This window comes from Lutra lutra, chromosome 8 (assembly GCF_902655055.1).
Source record: "Lutra lutra chromosome 8, mLutLut1.2, whole genome shotgun sequence".
Taxonomy (NCBI): Eukaryota; Metazoa; Chordata; class Mammalia; order Carnivora; family Mustelidae; genus Lutra; species Lutra lutra.
This window is the reverse complement of record NC_062285.1, coordinates 139770596-139792627: the sequence shown is the minus strand read 5'-3', so window position 1 is coordinate 139792627 and position 22032 is coordinate 139770596. Positions and strand designations below refer to the sequence as shown.

Sequence of the window (22032 nt, the reverse complement as noted above, 5' to 3'; positions counted from 1 at the left end):
TCCAGGTGCCCAGCTAAGGCATCAAAACTTTCCCTTTGAAGAAACCATGACCAATTTTTTTAACATTATTGATTTCAAAGTATTTCATTCTATATAAAAGAATATATATAAAATTTATATATGAAGCATAAAAAAGAGTTAAGCCAATACCACATTCCCACTGTGAAACAGAGCACTATCGAGAAGCCTTCAGCATACCCCGCCCCACCTACACACACACACACACACACACACACACACTCACGCACACATGCATGGTTCCGCCAGCCTGAATTCCATGCCTGCCATCCCCACATATCTCCCTCTAGGCAGTGACTGGAGCAGATTTTGCTCTCCAGAGAAAGGACTCTGGGGAAATATAGAGGCTGGCCTGGCCGTGGGGCCCAGAAGCAGGGACAACCTCATGGAGGCTTTGGCCAAGGTCAGGAGCGAGGCCGCCTCCCCTCAGAGAAAGGAGAGCCTCATTTCCACATCAGCCTGGAGGAGCAAAGACGAGGGAGGAGGGACATTGCTGCTGGCGCCGTGTCTCAGAAGGGCCACTAAGGCAGGGAGGACCAGGCTGAGGACAATGGGTTGTGAAGTAGTGAGCTCCCTGTCCCGGGGGGAAGCCAAGCAATGTCTAGACCACCACCTGGACTTCCTCAGCAAGCTTCCTGTGACTTACCTCTCCCTTTGGCCCCTGGGACTTCCTCTGTCTCAGTATTTTCCTACCTGATGTCACCATCTGCCCCTCCAGGTGGGGTCCCCAAGGTCAGAGTCTGAATCATCTGTTTCATGCTTCCCCCAATGAGTTCCTGGGGCTGAGATGGAGCAGAAAACATAGCATCAGATGAGACCTGCTCTCATGGAACAGATGGGGTCGGGGGGAAGACAGTTCTCAGATGAAGGACACCGCACATCAGTCCTTGAAGAGCATGGCAGTGAGCAGTTAAGCAGGGCCTTGGGGTGCAGGAGGGTCAGGAAGTCCCCCCTGAAGAGCCGTCTGCACCAAGGCCTGAGGTTGCTGAGAAAATGAGCTCTGCCCAGATGTCTAGGCAGAGGAAACAGCAAGTGCAAAGGCCCTGAGGCAGGAGCACCCAGGAATGTTGGAGGAGCCACAAAGAGATCCATGTGGCTGGAGAGGATGACAAAAGGGCATGAATAGGAGGCCGCATTAGAAAAGTACAAGGAGACAGCATAGAGAGTCTCCCAAGCTTTGGTAATAAGAAACCATTAGAGAGTTTGAAGCAGAAAAGATTTTATATATAGATATATATATTGAAAATATATCAAAAGCACAGGAAACTCTGGCTTCTGTGTTGCGAATACACTGTAGGGAGGTGAGGGCAGAGAAATCAGCTAAGACTATTGAAATCCTTGAGGACTGTGGCTTGGACCATGGCGGCAAAAGTGGAAGTGGTGAGATTCTACGTGTATTTTGAATTGATGAGACTGGTTGATCGGTTGGACCTGGGCATGAGAAAAAAGGAGTCAAGGACAGCTCCCATTCTTTGGACCTGAGATACTGGAAGAATGGAGTAGCTGTCAGCGGAGTGGGGGACTGAGAAGAAGTCCAGAATGACACCTGCTAGGCATGGAAAGGGGATATCCAGGAGGTGGTTGGACGTCCGAGACTACAGTTCAGGAAAGAGTCCTCCACACATAGGATGAAAGTCACATACCCCAATGACACCTGGGACAGAGACTGGAGAATGGGAGGCATGTGAGCATGATGTGCTAGAGTCAGCTGACAGATTGCCCTCCCGGACAGCTGCTTGGGCCTTTCTGATATCTGCATCCTTCACAAATGGCGAGCCATCCCTTTGAACCCAGTGCCCTACAGATGGGCATTGCATTGATCCTGAACTCCGCTGTTGGGGCTATTGGGTATGCACGAGTCGATGCATACTTTGCCCTTGTGCGCATGTTTGGAGGATAACTTTTATGTGGAATCGCTGGGTCACGGGGCACGTGCATCTGTAATCTTTGCGGCACATCAACATTTCCAGAAATGACCTTGGCGTTCCTCCTACCAGCGGTGAAGCAGAGGCTGTCCGCCCTGCCCGCCCCCCTCCCCGCCGTAATCCAGCAGACACAGGGAGGGCTCAACCTTCTTGATCTTTGCCAGTGTGATGAGTCAAGGATGTGGCAGTGTCCTGTCATTTGTGCTCCAGTACGCTGTCTCATTATGGCTTTAATTTGCATTGCTCTTATTTTAGACTTTGGATTTGCGATCTGACAGTTTTTCTTCTTGGCAATTGGTCTGTTTAGATTCTCTCCTCCTGGATCCTTTGGGTAATTTCTGTTTTGTTGGAAATTCACTCATTTTGTCGAGGTTTTCTGGTTTAGTTGGACAGAGTTGAGTGGGTAGGCTCCCTGGCTGTTCTCTCGAGATTTGTCTGGTCTCCTCGTTTTACTGAGCACCTGCTCCACGTCCAGCATCATTACTGGCCCTGGGGACACGATTGTGCAACAAAACCAATGAAAAGCACTACTTTGATGTACAGATATTTTTTTAAAAAGTAGTTATGTGAAATCCGCAGACTGTTAGAATGTAGTAAGTGCTAGAGAAAAACAGTCTAAGAGCAGAGAAAGAGTCTGAGAAAGAGTGCAACTTGGTCAGGTAGTCACAGAGGGACTCGGGCACAGGGGCCTTGAGGGCCAGGAGGGAAGAATCCTGTGTTTATCTGGGAGAAGAGATGGGTGCAGGGGGTATGTTAGTCACAGAACCAATGGGCAGATGTAGAAGTAGATACTGATACACTTAGATACGAATATAGACACACTATAGATATAGACCGGAGGTAGATATTGACACAGACTTGCTATAGACATAGATACATTGTAGTTATAGATAGAAACATGCATAGATATAGCTACATTGTCGTTATAGATAGAGACATACATAGAGAGATGCGTAGATACAGACCTGCTATAGAAATAGATACCCTGAAGATATAGACATGCGGTAGACAAAGATAGACACACCTTAGATATAGATACACTGTAGATATATAGAAAGGCTGTAGATATAGCTACAGACATGCTCTAGATATAGATACACCATAGATATTGACACGCTATAAATGGAGGCATGCTGTGGATACTGTCGAAATAGACACCTGTCCATATAGATACGCCATATAGCTATTGACACCCTGTAGATATAGGCGTAAATGTATAAAGAGATTTACTACAAGGAATTGGCTCGTGCCATCTTGGAGGCTGAGCAGTCCCACAGTCTGTGGCTGGCAGGCTGGAGACCCAGGAGAGCTGCTGGTGTGAGCGCTAGTATGGGTCCAAGTCTGAAGGCAGGAGAAGACCGACGTCCCAGTCGGAAGACAGCCAGGCGAAGAAGGAATTCTCCCCTAGTCAGTCAGTGCCTTCTCTTCCGGCTGTCAGTGGACTGGGAAGGGCTGTCGGCTTACACAGTCCGCTGACTCAAATGCAAGTCTCTCCCAGAAACACCTTCCCGAACACACTCAGAATCCTATTTGACCGGGTGTCTGGCCTCACCCTATGGGCCCAGTCAAGCTGATGCATAAAAGGAGCCATCAGGGATGGAGTGGAGTGAATAAAAGAGAGAAGATAGGGACTTGATCAGAGAAGATGGAGAGGAAGGTTTTGGTTTCCACTCTGGTGGGACGAAGGCCATTGAGGGTTTTGAGCTGAGCGGTGACATGATCTGACTCAGGTTTTCACAGGATCCCTCTGGCTGCCAAGGAAGCCACTGCAGGAACCCAGTGGGCTGGACCTGTGATGGGAAAAGGGGGTGCAGGAAGCAGCTAACGGATCAGAGTGGACTTTGAGAGGAAGGGGGGGCCAGAGATAGCCCTGGGGTTCTGATGCAAGCCACTGGAAGGATAGAATTTTATTTAATGAGGTCAAGACAACCGTGGGAAAGTTGACTGGGGAGGAGATCCAGATTTTAGTTCTGAAAACCTTAAGTTTGAGATGTGTGGTTAATCTCCAGTTGTTGATATCAAGTGGACATTATGGAGATAATGCGAGAGCTTGAAGCCAGAGAACCATCAGTGTATAGAGTGTTTGAGTCCCTTCAAAGAGACGAGCTCCTTAGGAATGATCGGAGATGGGGAGGAGAGGAGGCGGGAAGATGGGGAGGGACCCAGGGAGGAATCTGAGAAGGTTCCAGAGAAGCAGGAGGAGAAGCAGGAGAGGGTCCAGAGTGTCCCAGAGGCAGGAGGAGTGATCCCTTAGGTCAACGCTGCCCAGGGGGCAAGTAAGAAAAGGTCTGAGAATTGACCACTGGATTTAGCAAGGCAGAGGCCTTTGGTGACCTTGACCAGGACAAATTTTGCAGAATACCTGGGGCAAAAGCCTGTTCCTCCCTCCTTCCGCCTCTAGATTACCAACAGCTAACATTTCAGCGTTTTTCAAAGAACCAGAAATTCAGTTTATTTATTCCTTCCTTGCTTTGTTTTCAACTTCATTTCAGTTTTAATTTATCAGTTGCTGCCCTATGGCTTCCTTAAGCTTACTTGGCCTTTTCTAACTTTTTGAGTTGGATAATTAATTCATGTTCTGTTTATTAATATCAATATTTAAAGCTATAAATTTTCCCCTGAGCATTGCCTGAGCATCCCAGAAGTTCTGAGATATGGTGTTTTTATTTTTATTATCTCTATATTCCAAAATTTTATTTCTTGGCTCTCCCTTTGACACACAAGTTCTTTTAAGAGTTTTTAAACTTCTTGGTTGTAGCGTTCATTTTGTTTTGTGGTTTTCATTATAAATATTTTCAGATTCTCGTGTATTAGGACCAGAGAATGTTATCTGATTTTTCAATTTTGGAATGTACTTTCTTTGTGGCGTGATAGTTACTTTCTGTGTGTCCTTTTTCAAGGCCTTTTGAATAGACGGTAGAGTCTGTTTAATGCATACACACATGCACCACATGTGCACACACGTGTACACGTACATGCACACAGGCATACACACATGCAAACACATACACGCACACATAGAATGCACACACGCACACTATCTTACTAATTAGGTATTTGGCCCCCTATCTTTTTATTTATGTTTTTGTCAACTTAATCTGTAATGGACAGAGAGGTTAATTAAAATGCACGCATACTAGGACACTCTGTCTTTTTCTTCCCACATTTCCAGCTGTTCTTGCTCTGCAACGCAGAGGCTATGTTCTTTGGTGCATAGACGTTCATTACATTGAGACCCTCGTGGTGACTTTCATCCTGATCCCTGTATAGTACCCTTCTTTTTCTCATTCAGTATTTCTTGCCCTGACTTCCACTTTATCTAATATTCAGATCAAGACCCCTGGTTTCTCTTGGTTTGCATTTGTTTGTTATGTTTCTGCCCCCTCTGTTTTTTTTTAATTGTGACATTAAGAACATTGATGTTGTTGAAAAACCATCTCCCGTGACCTTTTCATCATCCGTCCATCCTTTTATGGGAAACCTGTGTGACTCATTGTACCCTCAGTAGATCTCATTTGTAATCTGGTCTGAGCATTTTTTTTTTTTTTAAGCCAGTGTGTGTGGTTCATTAACATTTACTGACATGGCAGATACATTTGGTGTTACTTTTGTCATGGTTTGTGATACGCTTTTTGCTTTTATAGCTTTTGTGGGGGTTGTCAATTTCCACCATATGGTCTCTGTTTTCTTTGTTTTATTTTTTGTGTATGTGTCTTCTGACAATTTGCAAAGCTGTGTTTTTGATCCTGTGGTTATCTTTATAATTCTACTGTGATATGATACCCTTAATTCTCTGTTTCTTTAGACAGTGTTTATTTTCTCCTTACATATGAGGGATGTCCAAATTAGAATATTTCTATTTTCCTTCCCCTTCTCTCACTTCCACCAAATGACTTTAGTTGATTATATTTTATGATTTTCTTCCCCGTTTACTCTTGTACCTCTAATTTTACTTAAACCTTTGAACGATTCTTGAGATGCCTAAATGTAAGTGATGAAGACATAGTTTACATAAATTCCCTCCCCCTTCTCACCTCTACCCTCCCATCTCTTGTTATTTACCCCAGTTCTCTGTTTTCTCTTTCATTCTTGCCTATAATAGTCCTAATCCATGGATCTGTTTCAGACAGTCCTGCAGTTCAGTGGATTCTCACTGTTGGTACCATTGCCAGACTCACCCCATCTGGCCTTGGTTATCCCAAGTGTGTCCTCTAGTAATTTATGTAAGAAGGACTCCCAGAAACTGTATTCCAAAAATAGGTTCAAAAAGTGTTTCTGTGGATGTTAAACTTGAAAGATGGTCCATCTGGGTTTTAAATTCTTGGTTCATTCATTCATTCAACAAATATTCATGAAACTATGCTCCAGAACCTGCCTATGTTACCGTTCCAGACCCTGGCAATACAGATGTGAACACGACACACTGACACTGTGGCCCTCTTGTAGCTTACTTTCTGGGTGGGGGAGACAAACAATAAATTAGAACAGTCAGTGAAATCTGTGGTGTGCTGAATAGGTTGGATGCTATGGAAGAAGATAAAGCAGGTAGTGGGGGATCACTGGACCTGGCTTTGTCATGAAAGCCATGGAGAAGGCTCTATGGCATCCCAACCCTGAGCCCATCACACGTTTCTGCTGATGGAGAGCAGGGAGACTGGCTCTGCTTCTTGGACTCTCAGCTACTCTGGAAAGAAGGGCTGTGCGGGCTTTGTCAGAGCCACTCCCTCCACTCTCCCCTGCCCCCACCCCCTCCCAACATCCACTGGAGCTTGGTTGAAGATGGTTTATTGGTTAAGAGCTATAATCAGAAGTCCAGCTGCACTGATACAGAGGGGAACATCAGAGGCCCCCACCAGAACCAGGCGTCTTCCTGCTTCCCACTTTACCTGCATTAGTGAGTGTCCCTCCTTCTTGTACTCTTATCTGGATTCATGTCCCTTTCCCAGAGGACTTCCACTTACACAGGACAGGTCATGGGACCACCCATCTGCAAGAATGCCTAGAAAGATAAGTGTTTGTGACTGGACAGTTGCCCTGATAATTGGATAGGAGACGGTGGATTCATAGCGCCATCTTGACTCTGCCAGTCAAAGCTGTACATGCTCCATGGGCCAGTGTTTACCCTCCTGGCCCTACCCATTGGTCTCCCGGTCTATTCCTGTGCTGGGAGCATCCTGGTTTCTTCTCCATGGCTTTGTAGGATATAGTCACATCCAGTGATGTGATTCTAAGATTTGTAATGGTTTTTATTATAATTATGAATGGTGTCTGTGTCTGTTCTTAATATTTTTGAGAGTTTTTTTAAAAGATTTTATTTATTTGAGACAGAGAGAGTGGGCTCATGTGGGCACACATGAGCAGAGGGAAGGGGCAGAGGGAAAGGGGCAAGCAGACTCCCTGCTGAGCACAGCCTGTAGTGGGGCTCAGTCCCAGCACTGTGAGATCATGACCTGAACTGAAGTCTGACGCTTAACCAACTGAGCCACCCAGGTGCCCCAATATTTTCTAGTTTTTATTACCAAGGGTGACCATATAGTTTATCATCCAAATCAAAACACTTATTGGCATGAAAGAGGAACAATATTAAAAATTATATCAGAACAACAGGTGTTAACTGGGATGACCCAAGCTAAGACACATAATCACTCTGGTAACTGTTGAGATAGATGAATATTGTTGGTTTTATACATTAAACTGCTAATCTCATGGATTGAAGACCATATCACTGTATCTGCACTGTGTTCTAGGAATTAGCCTGTTGATTCTCTTGGATTTTCTGTGCATATTATCTGCCATTAATTGTAACTCAAGTTCTTTTATTCCACTCCTAAGATGCTATATTTTATTTTCTTGTCTTATTACATGGGCCACGAGTGCCAGTACTGAATGAAGCCATAGTGGAGGCAGGCGTGCTTGTCTTGCTTCCAGTCTTAACATCAAAGAGTTCTCTGTATCCAGAAGTCATGCAGTCAGAGAAAACCTAACTTCTCTGGGCACTGAGTCCTGAGAGAAGTGTCCTCAGTGATTCCCCACAGAGGAGACACTGTATGATATTTTGTTTCCTTCTGCTTCCTCAGAAAACCCTTTTGCCGTGCCTCAGGATGGGGGAGGTGAGACCCGAAGCACCCGGCACAGCCTCCAAGGAGACCAACGTCAACAGAGACCCCAGGGAGAGCCGAGGTGGCTGCGGAAGGAAGGCAGAGGAAGAAATGCCACCTGTGCCCACAACCCCCTTCCGTGGACTTCTAAGACTAGGAGCAAACTCAGGGGTGGGGGCCAGGGGTTCTAACGGAGGGGGCTCTTGAGCCACCTGTCTGCAAGCAATAGTCCCATTCTGGGCTGGTGGCTTCTGAGAGGGGACGCCATTGTGGACTCAGGATGACCAGCACATTCAAGCTGCAGGGATTAGGCCTGTGCACCGTACCTGTGGGCCCCTTGCCTCCAGTCCCTCCAGTTGTGGCCTGTGAGCCTTTGTTCAGAATACTGAATGTGAGTGTGTGTGTGTGTGTGTGTGTGTGTGCATAAGTGTGTGTTTGGAGGTGTGACTTGGGGTGTTCTTTTTGTTTGGTTGTGTGTTGGTTTCTATTGGAATCCCTGCGAGTCCTCTAATGGGCACAGGTCACCAGTGGTGGGGGCCCTGGTCAGCGTCCCCGTTCAAACTTCTTGCTGTAGCGGTCAGCCGTGAACCCCCTGGAGTCACCAACATGAGGCATGGTCCCGCTATGTCTCAGAGGACATGGGGATTTGAAAATGCTAGTGAGGGTTTGTTCTTATGGAATTTACTCCCCTAACTATGTAATAATAGGTGATGAGGCATCTCGGGCCATCCACGGGACAGGCACGGGGCCGCGTGTCTCCATGCACTCCCTCTCTCACTGCCCGGGAGGGGGTGTGGTGAGCCCCCTGCAGAAATGGCTCTGAGCAGGGAAGGTGCCCAGGGTCACACAGCCAAGAAGAGACCAGACACTCTGTTTGATCTTAGGGGTGTAGGAACCAAAAGTCCACACTCCCCAGCCCAGGGGACCCCCAGCACAATCCCTGGGACATCTCCCCACTTGCCTCTCAGTGGACTGACTGTTGCCTCAAGTTCTCCACCATCACTGCCCTGAAACCCTCATCCACACAGCACATTCTGTTAAGCACTTTCTGTGTGTCAGACCCCAGGCTGGGCAGTGATGGGAACTGGCCATGAGTCAGGCAGGCCGGGTCCCTGCCCTGGAGGGAGGCCACCATCTGGTGGGATAGATACACAGATCTGAGCTGAACACAGTGATGAGGGCTGTGGAAGCCCCAAGGGAAGTTTCTAGAAACCATTCCACTTTAGATTTCTGCATAAACCCGGATGCCTATAACATCCATCCCCAGAGGTCCCCACCACCACCCACCCCACTGGCCGAGAGCACACACATGGAAGGGCATTGCCCGGGAAACCTTCACATAAATCCCCAAGGACCACAAGGCCAGTGTAGACACACCCATTCCACTGGGGGAGATTCCAGATCTCCCCCAGCTCTTAGAGCAGTGGACCCTGCTCAGCAAACGTGTGTCCCTCTGATGGTGTGTCCGCACTCAGCCGGACTCTTGCACGTGTGCTGTCTGCCCTCCAGACACACCGGTGAGCGGGTGGTGCTCGTGGTGCTGGTTGGCGAGCTGGGGAGCGAGGGTCGGCGAAAAGTGAATCGTGCGTGAATAAGGACGCTGCGCGCTGGGCCGACAACTGAGTCAGAACAGTCTGTTCGTGAGGGGCTCGTCGAGGTTGGGCGGTCTGGGAATGCCTTTCTGAGCAGGTGACAGTGAAGCCCGGATCTGAATGATAAGCGAGAGCCAACCACGGGCATTAAAGACGGGGTTGGGGGGTGGGGGGAGTGCATCCCAGCACGAAGGCCCTCGGACAGCAGCGTGCTTGATGCTTTCAAAGACCCAAAGAAATCCAGGATGGCCGGAACCGGCAGGAGGGCAGAGGGGTTGAGGGGGAAGGGAGTCCAGGCTCTCCGCAAGGTGTACAGACACAACACCCCATCCTTTGATAAGGCATTTTCCAACTCCATAAGGAAAGGACTCTCCCCGTTTAGTGGACTAGGAATCTGAGACTCAGGTAGGTCCGTGACCTGCCCAAGCTCACCAGGCAGGCTGGGGCAGAGCAAACCCCATTTGGGGTGTTGAGTAGGGATGAGCACATCTTCCTTTCCCTGGATGCTATGGGCAGCCCTGGAGAGGGGCTCAGCTCCCTCCGGCCCAGGGGGATCAACCCTCCCTTGCATCAGATGTGCAGAGCCTTGGGAATCGGGGGAACCCAAGGCTTGGGGGGTTACAAGACCCAGATTCTGACATCAGCTCTGCACTCAGAGTGGTGTGACCTTGGGCCAGGCCTGTGCCTTCTCCACCCTCAGTTTCCCCCTCGGTAAGAGGAAGGAGTCAGACCAGGTCTTAGGGAGGCTGACATCTCAGGCCTCCTGTGGTCCCGGGTGACGCTCACGCAGCTGCTTACACAGAGTTCCTTCCTTGGGCGGGAAAGAGCTGGCTGCCTCCCCGGCCTGGGGGCCTGAGCCAGAGGCTGCTCTCACCTAGACCAGCCAGGGCTAGGACCCACCTGGTCCGCAGTCCCGAGAATTACAGCTGGCTTCTGGCCCCCTCCCGCAGTCTTTTCGGGAGTGACCGGTAACCCTGTAGGGCTTGGGATGGAACATTCTGTTGGAATGGAGGCCTCCCACGTGTAGCTCGGCACGCATCACAGGCGGGGGCGTGGGAGGGAGGAAACAACAGTCACTACCTCTGAGTGGCTGAGGGGTGAGATGGGGCGCAGGGCCTGAGCGCCCCGAGTGGAGGGCACGGCTGCGGGGAAGGCACGTGTGAGCAGGGCTGTCCCCCCACAATGTCCAGGGCTCCTCAAAACCCCACAGGAGCCCGGTTCGTCCCAGCCAAAACCCGCCCGCCCCTCTCCCTACTGCGGCAGGCCACCGTGCCCATCGGTAGTGTCCCCGAGAATAAGACACAGGGTAGTGATAAGTTCAAGTAGAGATTTTCAGAGTTAGTGTTTTTAGTGACTTCCAAACCCAATCTTTCAAGCCGCCTCTGTTTACGTTCTCCTGTGAGCTTCTGGCAATCCCCACGTCATTTGTTAGTACAAAAAGAGAAATAAAAAACAGAGAAAGAAGAAGACAACGCACCTTCCCGGGGAATCTGTGCCCGACGCCGGTCTGTGTCGTGACTCCTGCTTGCAAGGCCTCTTCCCGCTGGGAACGGTGTGTCGTGGACGCACGGCGTCTGCTTTTCCTCTCGCTTGTGTATGGTGTGATCTGTGTGTTTTGGAACCGATTCAGAACCAATACCCAGGCCCTCGGCCCTCACCTTAACCTCCGAAGTCACCCTGAGCCTCAGTCAGGGAGCGGCCCGCCCCTGCCAACGACGGGCCCGGAGCTGCCAGCCGCCAGGGGCACGTCGGACACTGACCGGGACCGGTAGGAAACAGCCTTAGTCGAAAACACACACACAGGAACACGCATGTGCCCACACACACACCTACACACGTGCACACACGCGGGGGCATCCAGGCCCTCTTGTTGTCTTTGATACCTAAGAAAAATAGGCCAGGGCTAGCAAGGGTGGGTGGTCCTTCCCTTCATTGTGCAAAATAGCATTCAGGGAAATGTGGAAATGTGGCCCCAGGGCTGGAAAGGACTTGGGAAGGGGGTGGGGGATGGGATCAGGGACAACACCGTGAGGAATGTGGGATAACAGCCTTCTGCCAAGAGACACTTCCAGGCTCACCATCAAATCCAAAGCTCGCTCTCGGTCATTTCAGTCTCAGCGAGACTGTAGGAGTGGCCATGCCTGGCATCATCCCCCGCGCGGACCCCAGACCCTCGTCTGCACCAGGTCGGTGTCCTGACCCTCTGCCTTTCCTCCAGCCCAGGCCCTGTCCACCGGCTCAGCTGACCCCCCATCCACTGTGTCTGCTAGAGTCTCCTAGATCCCTCAACAACCCAAATCCACGTGATAGCCCCAAGTGATGTCATTGGGGGCACTTCTTGTCCGTGGTAAGGGGCAGCCTTGTCATCACAGGGAGCCGCTATGCCTCCCCGCCCCTGTCGTCTGCTATGGGAACTTGAGGTTGGACTCATAGAAGGGACTTTCAGGAGTTCTTGATCTTACCGCTTACCTGGTGAGTATCAGATGGGGTCTAGGTGCTCCCCGTAAACCGACTGCAAGGTCGGGGGGCAGCCAGCCCCCCCGGGGAGCGGTGACACCGTGCTCACTGCCACCTGCAGCCCCAGAGCCCATCACCAGCCCAGGCTGGGGCAATGCCATTTACCCTGCAGCACGTGGACACCACACACCTGCTGTGCGACTGACACCCCACGAGGCTCCCAGCCTGCCTTGCAACACACCCAGCCGCACATGGCAGTCAAGGGGACGGACACAACCTTGGAGTCCGTGGCCTGAAAAATAGATGTTGAAGTTGAGCAGTCAGGCGCGAGAGATAGAAGATTCTAGAAAATCCATTTGCTCATGCATGCATTCCTTCATCTGTTCAACAAATATTTGTCCTTCTCTGAACCCAGCGCGCACGTGGGAGCAGTTTGTGCCGAACACGGAGATGTCGGGGAACATGCGCATGTCCGTGGGAGAGGCTGGGATCCCCCGAGAAGTGATTAGTTGTCCCCAACATTTAGGAACGCCCAGATCCACAAAGCAAACAGCTTGCCCCTCTGTGAGAGTGACCCTGGAGGTGGCATTGTCCTTACCCCTCAAGTTCTCAGTACCAGACCCTGCCAGATAGTTGGTGCCCGAGAGATGCTTGGTGAGTGAGCTGCTCTGACCCTTAGTCACACTGTCCCTAAAACTACTATCTTTACATCAAAACCCTGATGCGTTTGCCCTTGACAGAGTGACATTCAGGACTGCGGCAGGGCCCACCCCCCAGCGGTACCATTCACAATGCTGTCACCAAAATGGTCCTGGGTCCCCAGGAACAGCGTTTCTACAGACCACATTGGAACAGCAACCCCCGGGCTGGAGCAGTGAGGTCCCGTGGATTGCCCTACGCCGCCCTCCAAAATGTGCAGGAGCCGATGGAAGTCGATAAACAGGCCGGGGGGTGGGGCGGGGGACGTGGATCCCTGGGGCACACGGTTGCAAGTCGCGGATGGTACCGCCACCACGGGCATCCAGTGGGACCAAACTGGTGACCTGAGCGAATGTCTTCTTGGAGCCCCGCCTGGGTTCTCGTGTGTGTTCTTTCTGTCTCTCCCCCTTCTGTATGTTCAAGCTGGTGGGATGCAGATCGGCAAGCAGTCAGTCTGGGTCAGGTGCACTAACTAAGTGGGGTGCCGAAGGGGAAGGGCTCAGTCGCCCCAACAAGGCAGGACCGCCACCACCCCCCCCCGGCTGGTGTGTCCACCCCAGGGTCCGCCACACTAGGGCACACACGTGAGGGTGGGATAGGGCGGTCCCTCTCTCCTGCGCACCCCGACTTCCCGTGAGTAGGCACAGGGTCTCCCTGAGAGCTGATAACCGGGAAAACCAAAAACCAACAATATTCCTGATAATAATAATGTAATAACAATAATAATAATAATGTATTTTACACTGCGCTACGCTGCTTTTGTCTTTATATACAGTAGTTTTTATAAAGATGCCCTTAGGTTTTAATAAAGGAGTGTCATGTCAACTCTTCCCAGTGTTAAAACTTGCTTTCACGTTTCCAAACGCACTGGCCGGATCCTGCCCTCACGATGTGTCACTTTTGGCCACGGAGGCTGGGAGAGGAGGGTCCAAGGTCTCGGCTGAGGTCTTGTCCAGTGTGGCACTAGGGGTCCAGCCTGACTTCAGTCCCAAGGGCAGATGGAGACACCAGACGGGGACCCCCTCCCCAGGGACAAGAGCAGGTGGGAAAGGACACAGAGTCGTGTGGTCCACTGGGGAGATGGCGAGAGCTGTGAGCGGGCAGGCGGGCAGGCTGGGGACAGTTGCTGCACGTTGTCATCTCCTTAAACACTGTGCCGGGCTGGTGAAGCAGGGGCCGCTCTTCCCGGACAGGTGGATTCCCATCCCTGGCTCAGAGGGTGGTCCTAAATGACTGAGCCCCATCCCGTGGGTTCTCAGAGGAGGACCAGACCTCTGCTCTCCAGGAGGGACAGACACACTTGTTGGGCAAATCAGGGTTTTGTGCCTCCCCTACCTGCCACCCACGGGGGCCACGTTGGACCTTCTTTCCTCCCAAGTCTCAGCCCCTTGAACAATTCGGCCACAGCAGTGTTGCCCCAAAAGGGCTGGGGCTGCATCCAGTTCCACTCAAAGCTCCAGTGTCAAACACCATTCTGAGCTCTGCCTCCCACACCACCCCTCCAGACTGGAGTCCCATCCCAGGGCCCAGGGGGCAGAGGAGGACTCAGCGCACCCTTCCCATCCCTGGGGCAGCCAGCATGGAGCAGAGGAAAAGGCCAGGAAAGGCAGGGGGAAGGAGCTGGTTTGGTGTCACCATTCTTGCTGCCATAGGCAAGTTCTGCAGACTTGTCCTTGGGGCACATGGAGGCTTCCTTGGGAGAACCATGTGGGGTCTCCCCATGCCCCTATTCCCAGGCAAGGAAGACCAGGCCAGGATGTAGCCATTTGTGCACACACACACAAACACACACTCACACACAGGCTCACATATGTACACACTCATGTCCCTCCCCTGCTTGGCGCTGGAGAGGGGACAGGACAAACTTCCTGAATAAAGACGGTCCTCCTGGAAAGCTGCCGTCTCTCTCCAAGTTGTCCCTTGTGCTGCGGGCAGGGTGACCACAGAGGAGAAGGGACAGAGTTTGGCTTCGGATCTCTCAGGGCCTTGGCTGCCCAGCCAAATGTCTTGGACTTGCCCAAATGGGCCATGGAGTGCCATGGGCAGGCTTGAGACAAAGGAGAGTTGCCATCAGTTCCCCAGACCAGGAATTCAAAAGAAGTCACCACTACCCATCCAAAAAAATACAAAAAAGATAAGAGAGGAAAAATCCTATCCAAAACACCTGATCGTCGAAAAGAAATGGGTAATTTTCTTTAAAACATTACAAGTTCCAGAAACTAGAGAATGAGAATCTGAAGAGCCCTCTAATTATTAAATAAATTGAATCCATCAGCAAATTATTCCCACTAAGGAAGCTCCAGGCCCCGCAAATTCAACCAAAATTCAACCAAACAAAGAAATCAAGCCCATGTTGCACAAGCTCTCCTCCTGGAGAACAGGAGGGAAAAATAAGATAAACGTACAAGAGCATCGAACAGCCTCAACTCGTTTTTCTGAGGCCAGAAGAACGCTGACACCAAAACCCGGCGGAGCGAACCCGGTCACCACACATATGCCAGAATCCCGATCGACCCGGAGCACGCAGACTCCGGCAGCCCTCATCGGGTGTATCCCAGAAACGTCGGGTTGCTCGAACCTCAGGAAACAAGAACTAGGATCTATCTACAGCATCAGCATCTTAAAGAGAAACACGTATGATCTTTCCAATTGCCACAGGAAAAATGAATAAATAAATGCCAACACCTGTTCAAGCTTACAAATGCTGGAGCACAAGGGGACATTTTCAATCCAGATAGCCGATCCCCGTGAAATGTACAGAAAACACCAGATGGAGCTTGATCCCTGAAATCTTGAAAGCTTTCCTTTCAGGTCAGGAATGAGCCCCTGACCCCTGTTCTCACCACTTCTGTCCAATGGCGCAGAGCTCCCAGCAGCGCCGCGAAGCAGAGACAAGGAATCGAAGGTGTAAGGATGGAAACAGAAGAAATTAAAATGTAACTTTCAAGATGATATGATTGTATCGGGGGGGACATCCAAAATAATCTAATTTAAATTAAACCCAGTAGTAAGCAAGATACGTACACATGTACATATACATGTATGTGTGTATATGTATATTTATAAAAATTCATAATATGAAAGTTTATAATATATATGTATATACATATATATAATTCAAACAAAATCTGATGTGGATTGCTGAGAACCCTCTATTATATGCCACTCTGGGGCCTGGGCCCCCTCTGATCTATTCACCACTGTCTCACTCCAAGGCCTCCAAGGTCACCATAGCAAGGAAAGACAGAGTGAGAGGGTCACTCGTCACCTTTTCAACACTTTGGGCTGGTGGTAATAAGTGTCCTTTCCACTCACATTTCACCGGTTGGACCCGGTCACACAGCCCCACCTAACTGCTGGGGAGCTAGGAAGAGCCATCCTCCAAGAAGACAAGCCATCCTCCAAGAAGACAAGCCACGCTTTGTCCCCCATGGAGCACACACTCACACCTTCTCCAGACAGAGACAACCCAACTGCCATGATCACTACATCCAGCTTGAAGCCTTGGCTCTTGGACAAATGACCTGCACGGGGGTCTCCAGAGGCTCTGTGCCCACCAGCTCTCGCTCTGGACACCTACAAACTGAAAGAAATCCCTGCCTCGATACTGACCCCATATTCAATGACAGAGCAGGGTCATGACAAATGCAATGAACACTTCCACATGGAGACAATGGACACGGGTGGCCGTCTCTGCTCTGTGCGATCACCACACCCTGGGGGGCAGACCTACCTGGGCCCAAGGCCCCTACCCTGGGGAGGGAGGCAAGATTTCTGGATTAGACTTCTCCTGAGAAAGTACATTGTTGGTCGTTCTTGGTGGCCCTTGACAATGTCCTGCCATCAGGTTCCTTGGCCACACATGAGACGGACATGTGGGAGTGTCCCCTTTGGACGCTGTGGGATCTCAGCTGCTGTCCACCCATGGAAGACTGGGGACCCAGTGAAGAGTCAACAGTCAAGTGTTTGAGTCCTGGCTTTGGGTTCCTCTCCAATACAGTTTCCTTAAAAATGTAGTAGATATTGATATATGTGTTTCCGGTGAGTTCCATGTTCCATCCCTCAGTGCAAAAGGTCTATCTGGGATGGGTACAGGTCTCCACTTTGCTTACTTGTCATTTTGGCCCCCATGTTTCACTCACAGTGTAACAGCAGCCGCCTGGAGTCTATCTGGACCTTTCTCGTCTGCTTTTTTGCCCTGTAGTTTTTCGAGGCATTGTTGTTCAAATTCTCCCTAAATCCCTCATCAAGGTATTTGTACCTTTCCAATTTTGCCAAGCCCCAGATTTCTGAAATTTCTCTATTCTCTTTATTTCTGCCCACAAACAGCCATTTCTTTCCTGAGCTCATGGCTTTCTTGCAAAATCTCATTGAGTGTCATCAACAGCCAAGACACACTTCTACTCTCCTGCGCTCTCCCCTCTTGTTCTCCTGTTGCAAGTCCAGTAGGCTACGGGTTCACACAGAATGACCTGGCCGAATATGTCACCATCCACAACCTGACCCCCCACAGCGTCTCCTTGGCACCCACCACCAGACGCTAAGCTAATGTTGGATCTTTTAAAAGCCTTTTGATACCTCAACACCAGTTTAAGCCAGGACAGCATAAGGATACTCGGAGGTCAAAATAAAGGATTCTCCATCCCTTGTGCAAAGATGATGCACTCCGACCGTGCCGCAGGGAAACTCTGCTCCACGATGTGACTCAAGTCACGATGTGACTCAAGCACTTCCATCTTGTCTCCAGCGCTTTCCCCCAGAGCCTCCCAGACGGGAATGCCCTGGGAGGGAACAGAGAAATGAAGAAGCATTCTTAATGACCTCACCCCACTGTCACACTCTGTCTTCCCAAAGTCCTCCAGATGCAAACATACTATAAAGACACTATGACCAAAGCAATACATGGGGGCACGTGGGTGGCTCAGTTGGTTAAGTGTCTGCCTTTGGCTCAGGTCGTGATCTCAGGGTCCTGGGATCATGACCCACATTGGGTTCTCTGCTCAGCAGGGAGCCTGCTTCCCCCTCTCCCTCTGCCTGCCTCTCTGCCTACTTGTGATCTTTCTCTGTCAAATAAATAAATAAAATCTTAAAAAAAAATATGTGACTGGCTTGAGAGTAGACAAACAACTTAGAATACAGAAATATAAGGGAGCATATATGGTACTTGATATAATAAAAGTGGCGTTTCAATACAGTGAAGAATTATTAGTGAATATATAATTATTATCATTGTTTGACTAAGTCACAAGTATTTACAAGTGATACTGAATGGCTACCCATCCAGGAGAAAAGAAAAGTGGAGCCCTATTTTCACCATATCTGAAAATCAACGGCCTATTAGAGACTTCAATAAAACAAGAACAATTCAGCAAGAAATTCCAAAGGATTATGGGAACATTCTTAATGTAGGAAAAATCCTAATCAAGACCAGACACCCAGTAGCTAAAGAAGTGATAAACAAAAAAAAATTAGTTTGCGTTTGGCAAAAGGTAACACAAAGTTAAAATGTGAACAAGAGATTTAAACACAGAGAGCACATATGAGGCTTATATTTAATTTATAGAGAGCACGCACAAATGGACAGAGAGGGAATAAACAACCCAATTTCTATAAAAAGCAAAAGGGACACCGAGAGACAACTCACAGAACTAAATCCACATGGAAACAGACATACGAAAAGACCTTCCGACACACAGACATGGGGCAGGGGAGCAAAGTGAAATAAAGAATTACCGTTGTACACCCGTCAGACCGGCACAAAAACAAATCTATAAATTTCTCCTTAGCAGCCACGTGAGAAGAGGGTGCTCTCGTGCACTGCTGTCAGAAATGGAGCCACCGTCACCTCTGTTGGAAGCAATCTGAAAATCTCTATTAAAGTTAAAATACTGTACCCCATTCAACCCAGAATGGATGGAATGGAATTCCACGTGGGAAAGGGAACAAAATGACGCTTGCCAACAAGGGACAGACTCAGTGACATGCTGCTAAGTGATAGCAATCTAATCTCGCGGTGGGAGGGAAGCATGCATTTTTTTATATATCATAAAATTTACTAACATAAAGGACGTGTGGCACAGAGTTTACGAGTGATCATAAAATACACAATACGCTTGGTTATAAATTTCGTACAGTCCAATAATCCTTACAGAGGGCTTCCGTTGATTTCTGCCAAACTCTTAGACCTGTAGCCCACGCAGGGTTGTAATCAATGAGCAAGTGTGTGTCCAGCGTGAACGTTCATGGATAGTTCGTTTTCGTGCAAGAGGAAGAAGAAAATGAAACCAAGACATGCTGGGACTTCACTCCTCTGTCCATGGCATGAATGCCCTTTTTGTCCAGTTAAATACGTTTTCAAGTCCTTGGAGAATGTTCATTTTGGTCATTTTTTTTGTGTGTGCTATTCCCAATGCAACAGCTACAAACATGGCACCCTTTGACGTTGGTTTACATTATCAACATTAACGTTTCTTGAGTACTAGACAACCACCAAGACAGTAAATCAAGCCCTGATTTGTAATGTGTGGCCATTTCCGTGGTGTGTACCTTCTCACCATGGCCACCTATGAACTAACCGCGTGATGGGTCAGATGGGGAAGAGACACACCAAAGCTTGCCGTTACACTGCGTGACAATAGATGTTCATGACCTTGACCATCAGTCACGGTGAAATCATGAGGAAGCGATCGTTTTAAGTATTTATTACTGCCTTTGTTTCTTAATAGAATGTATTTAATAAAGTACATATTTAATGTAGTTTAATCTCTTTGCTGACTGCACTTAATAACTGGGTCACAAAATTTTCCTGAAAAATTAACAATAGACTCCCACGATCCAGGACGTGCCGGCTCTGGCACAGCCCCGGGAATGGCTGGCAAATACGGAGTCGCCACGCCATGGGATTTTATGCAACAATTTACAAGAACGACTTGGAGTTCTACAAAGGATTTGGAGGGATTTTCACAAAGAATTGCCAAATAAGAAGAGCAAAACACAGACAAGAGAGAATAATATCGATCCCGTTTTTGCAACACAATGACCTCCCCCAGCAAAAGCTGTGGACATGTGTGCGTACACATTAATTAGTGGTTGCACAAGTATTCCGAAGGATAAGTAGACACGGTTTGAGGACATAGGGTGTGATGCGTGGGAGAGAGGAAAGGGAGCCAAGCAAAATAGGAAAACAGAACAAAAAGACTGCCAATAAAACAAATTGCACATATGTTAACACATTCTGGCATTTATGCATAATATATGCATGTATGTGTTCATGTCATTAAAGCACGTCTTATTTTTTTTTAAGATTTTATTTATTTATTTGAGAGAGAAAGAGCGAGAGAGCATGAACAGGGGGAGGGGCAGAGGGAAAGGGAGAAGCAGACTCCCCACTGAGCAGGGAGCCGGATGGGGGCTCCATCCCAGGACCCTGGGATCATGACCTGAGCTGAAGACAGATGCTTAACCGAATGAGCCACCAAGGCGCCCCTCATAAAGTACACTTAAACCAGGTCCTTCGTGGGACTACTGTTAGGTTTTCTATTGTTGTGTTATCCATTGTTGTTAGGTTATCCATTGTTGTGTAGCAATCCCCACCCCAGAATGTAGTATCTTAAATTGCCAACAACCATTTACTGTGACAATTCTGTGGACTCAGAGTGTGCATTTTCTGGGGACGCTGGCAAGGCTGGGTGGTACGCATGAGGCTGGCTGCACGCTGTCTGCATGTGGTCATCCCCGCGTGGCTGCTTGGGCTTCCCCACGGCATGGTGACCAGGAGCAGGGGAGCGGGTGGGGGGTGCAGGAGGAGGTTCCAGGAAAATGACACGGGGAGTTGCAGGACTTGCAAGGATTTTGATTTGCATTTTAGGGGAAAACTGGGAGATTTTGCAAGGTTTTGAGCTGAGGAGTGACAAATTCTGGCTTCCTGTTTGTTAGGGTTATTTTAAAGATTTCATTCATTCATTTATTCATTCATTCATTCATCTCAAGCAAACTGTACACCCAGTGTGGGGCTTGAACTCATCGCCCCTAGATCAAGAGTCGCGCACTCAACCGACTGAGCCTGCCAGGTGATACTGGCTTCCTGTTTTGAGCCCCGAGCTGAGGACAGACGGCAGGGCACAAGGATAGAGGATAAAGGTGGCTTGGACCATGTTGGAAGCAGGGGGCATGGTGGGGAGCGGTCAGGTGCTGGGTGTGCTTCGAAGGCAGACAACAGGATTTCCTGCACACCGCGTGTGGGGTGTGAGACGGGCTCCATGGGTGAGCGCAAGGTACGTGGCCTGAGCCACTGAAAGCCGGCAAGGCTGGGAGAGCAGGAGTTCAGCCGTGTGCATGTTGGGCTTGAGACGAAGTGGTGCACATCCCGAAGGAACGTTGCGGAAGCAGCTGGAAACCTGGCTGGAGGTCAGGAGAGAGGCCCAGGCTGGAGGATAATGTGCGAGTCATTAGCATCTCATCGGTGTTTAACTCCGCGCGTCGGACTCACTAAGGGAGCCTGTGGCTAATGAAGGGAGGCACAGTGGAAAGACTGAGTCCCGGGACGCCGCACTGTGTGCAAGGTCAAGCACAAGGAAGCCCCGGCGAGGGCGAGCGAGTGTGTGGGGTCCTGAAGCCAGGTGCGGAGGCGGCAGCCAGGAGGAGAGGGGGCCCCATCCGCAGAGTCGGGTGCTGCTGGTGGGCAGGGAGCCGGGGTCTGGCAGTGGGTGGGGGTCACCATTGAGTTCATTCAGAGCCGTGTCAGGGGATCTGTGGGGTCAAGGGCCTGCTTGGAGGGCTTCGGAGGGATTCGAGAAAGACGGGGAGGGGTTTTTGCTCTTCCGGGGAGCTTTGCCATCAGGAGAGGGTAGAAGACGGCCGTGAAGGGCAGACGCAGGGCCGAGGGCCTGTTGAGCACTGGAGAAAGAGCTAGAAGCCTGCGCGCCAAGCTGTGCGGAGCCAGCTCCCTCACTTCTCCTGCCCTCACTCCTCCCCGCCCGCCAGCCGCTCCCAAAGGGAGGCCCCGAACCACACGGAGGTTCAGCACTCAGGCCGGGGGTGGGCGTTGCCCGGGAAGAGCGTGTGCCTCAGATCGCTGTGGGACCCCCCCCCACCACTTTCCCATTAATCGCCTCAGGATATGCCCGGAGCGGCTGGCAAACATTTGAGCCAAACTCGGTTGCAGGAGGCAGCAAGACGTGACCGGAACGAGGAATCTGCGGCATGAGCCGGGGAGGCAGGGCCAGACGGGCTCTCGTTGGAAAT

At 49.9% G+C, this 22032-nt stretch overlaps 1 protein-coding gene across 1 annotated transcript in view; it reads left to right on the top strand.

Annotated features, from left to right (window-relative positions):
* The window catches only part of SHISAL1 (shisa like 1), a 74085-nt gene extending 60484 nt beyond the window's left edge, over nt 1-13601 (top strand). The window contains exon 5 of the mRNA XM_047742612.1: nt 8021-13601. Coding sequence (XP_047598568.1) covers nt 8021 — 1 coding nt within the window. The 3' untranslated portion in view covers nt 8022-13601. The remainder of the gene's footprint in view (nt 1-8020) is intronic.
* The last annotated feature ends 8431 nt before the right edge of the window (nt 13602-22032 follow it).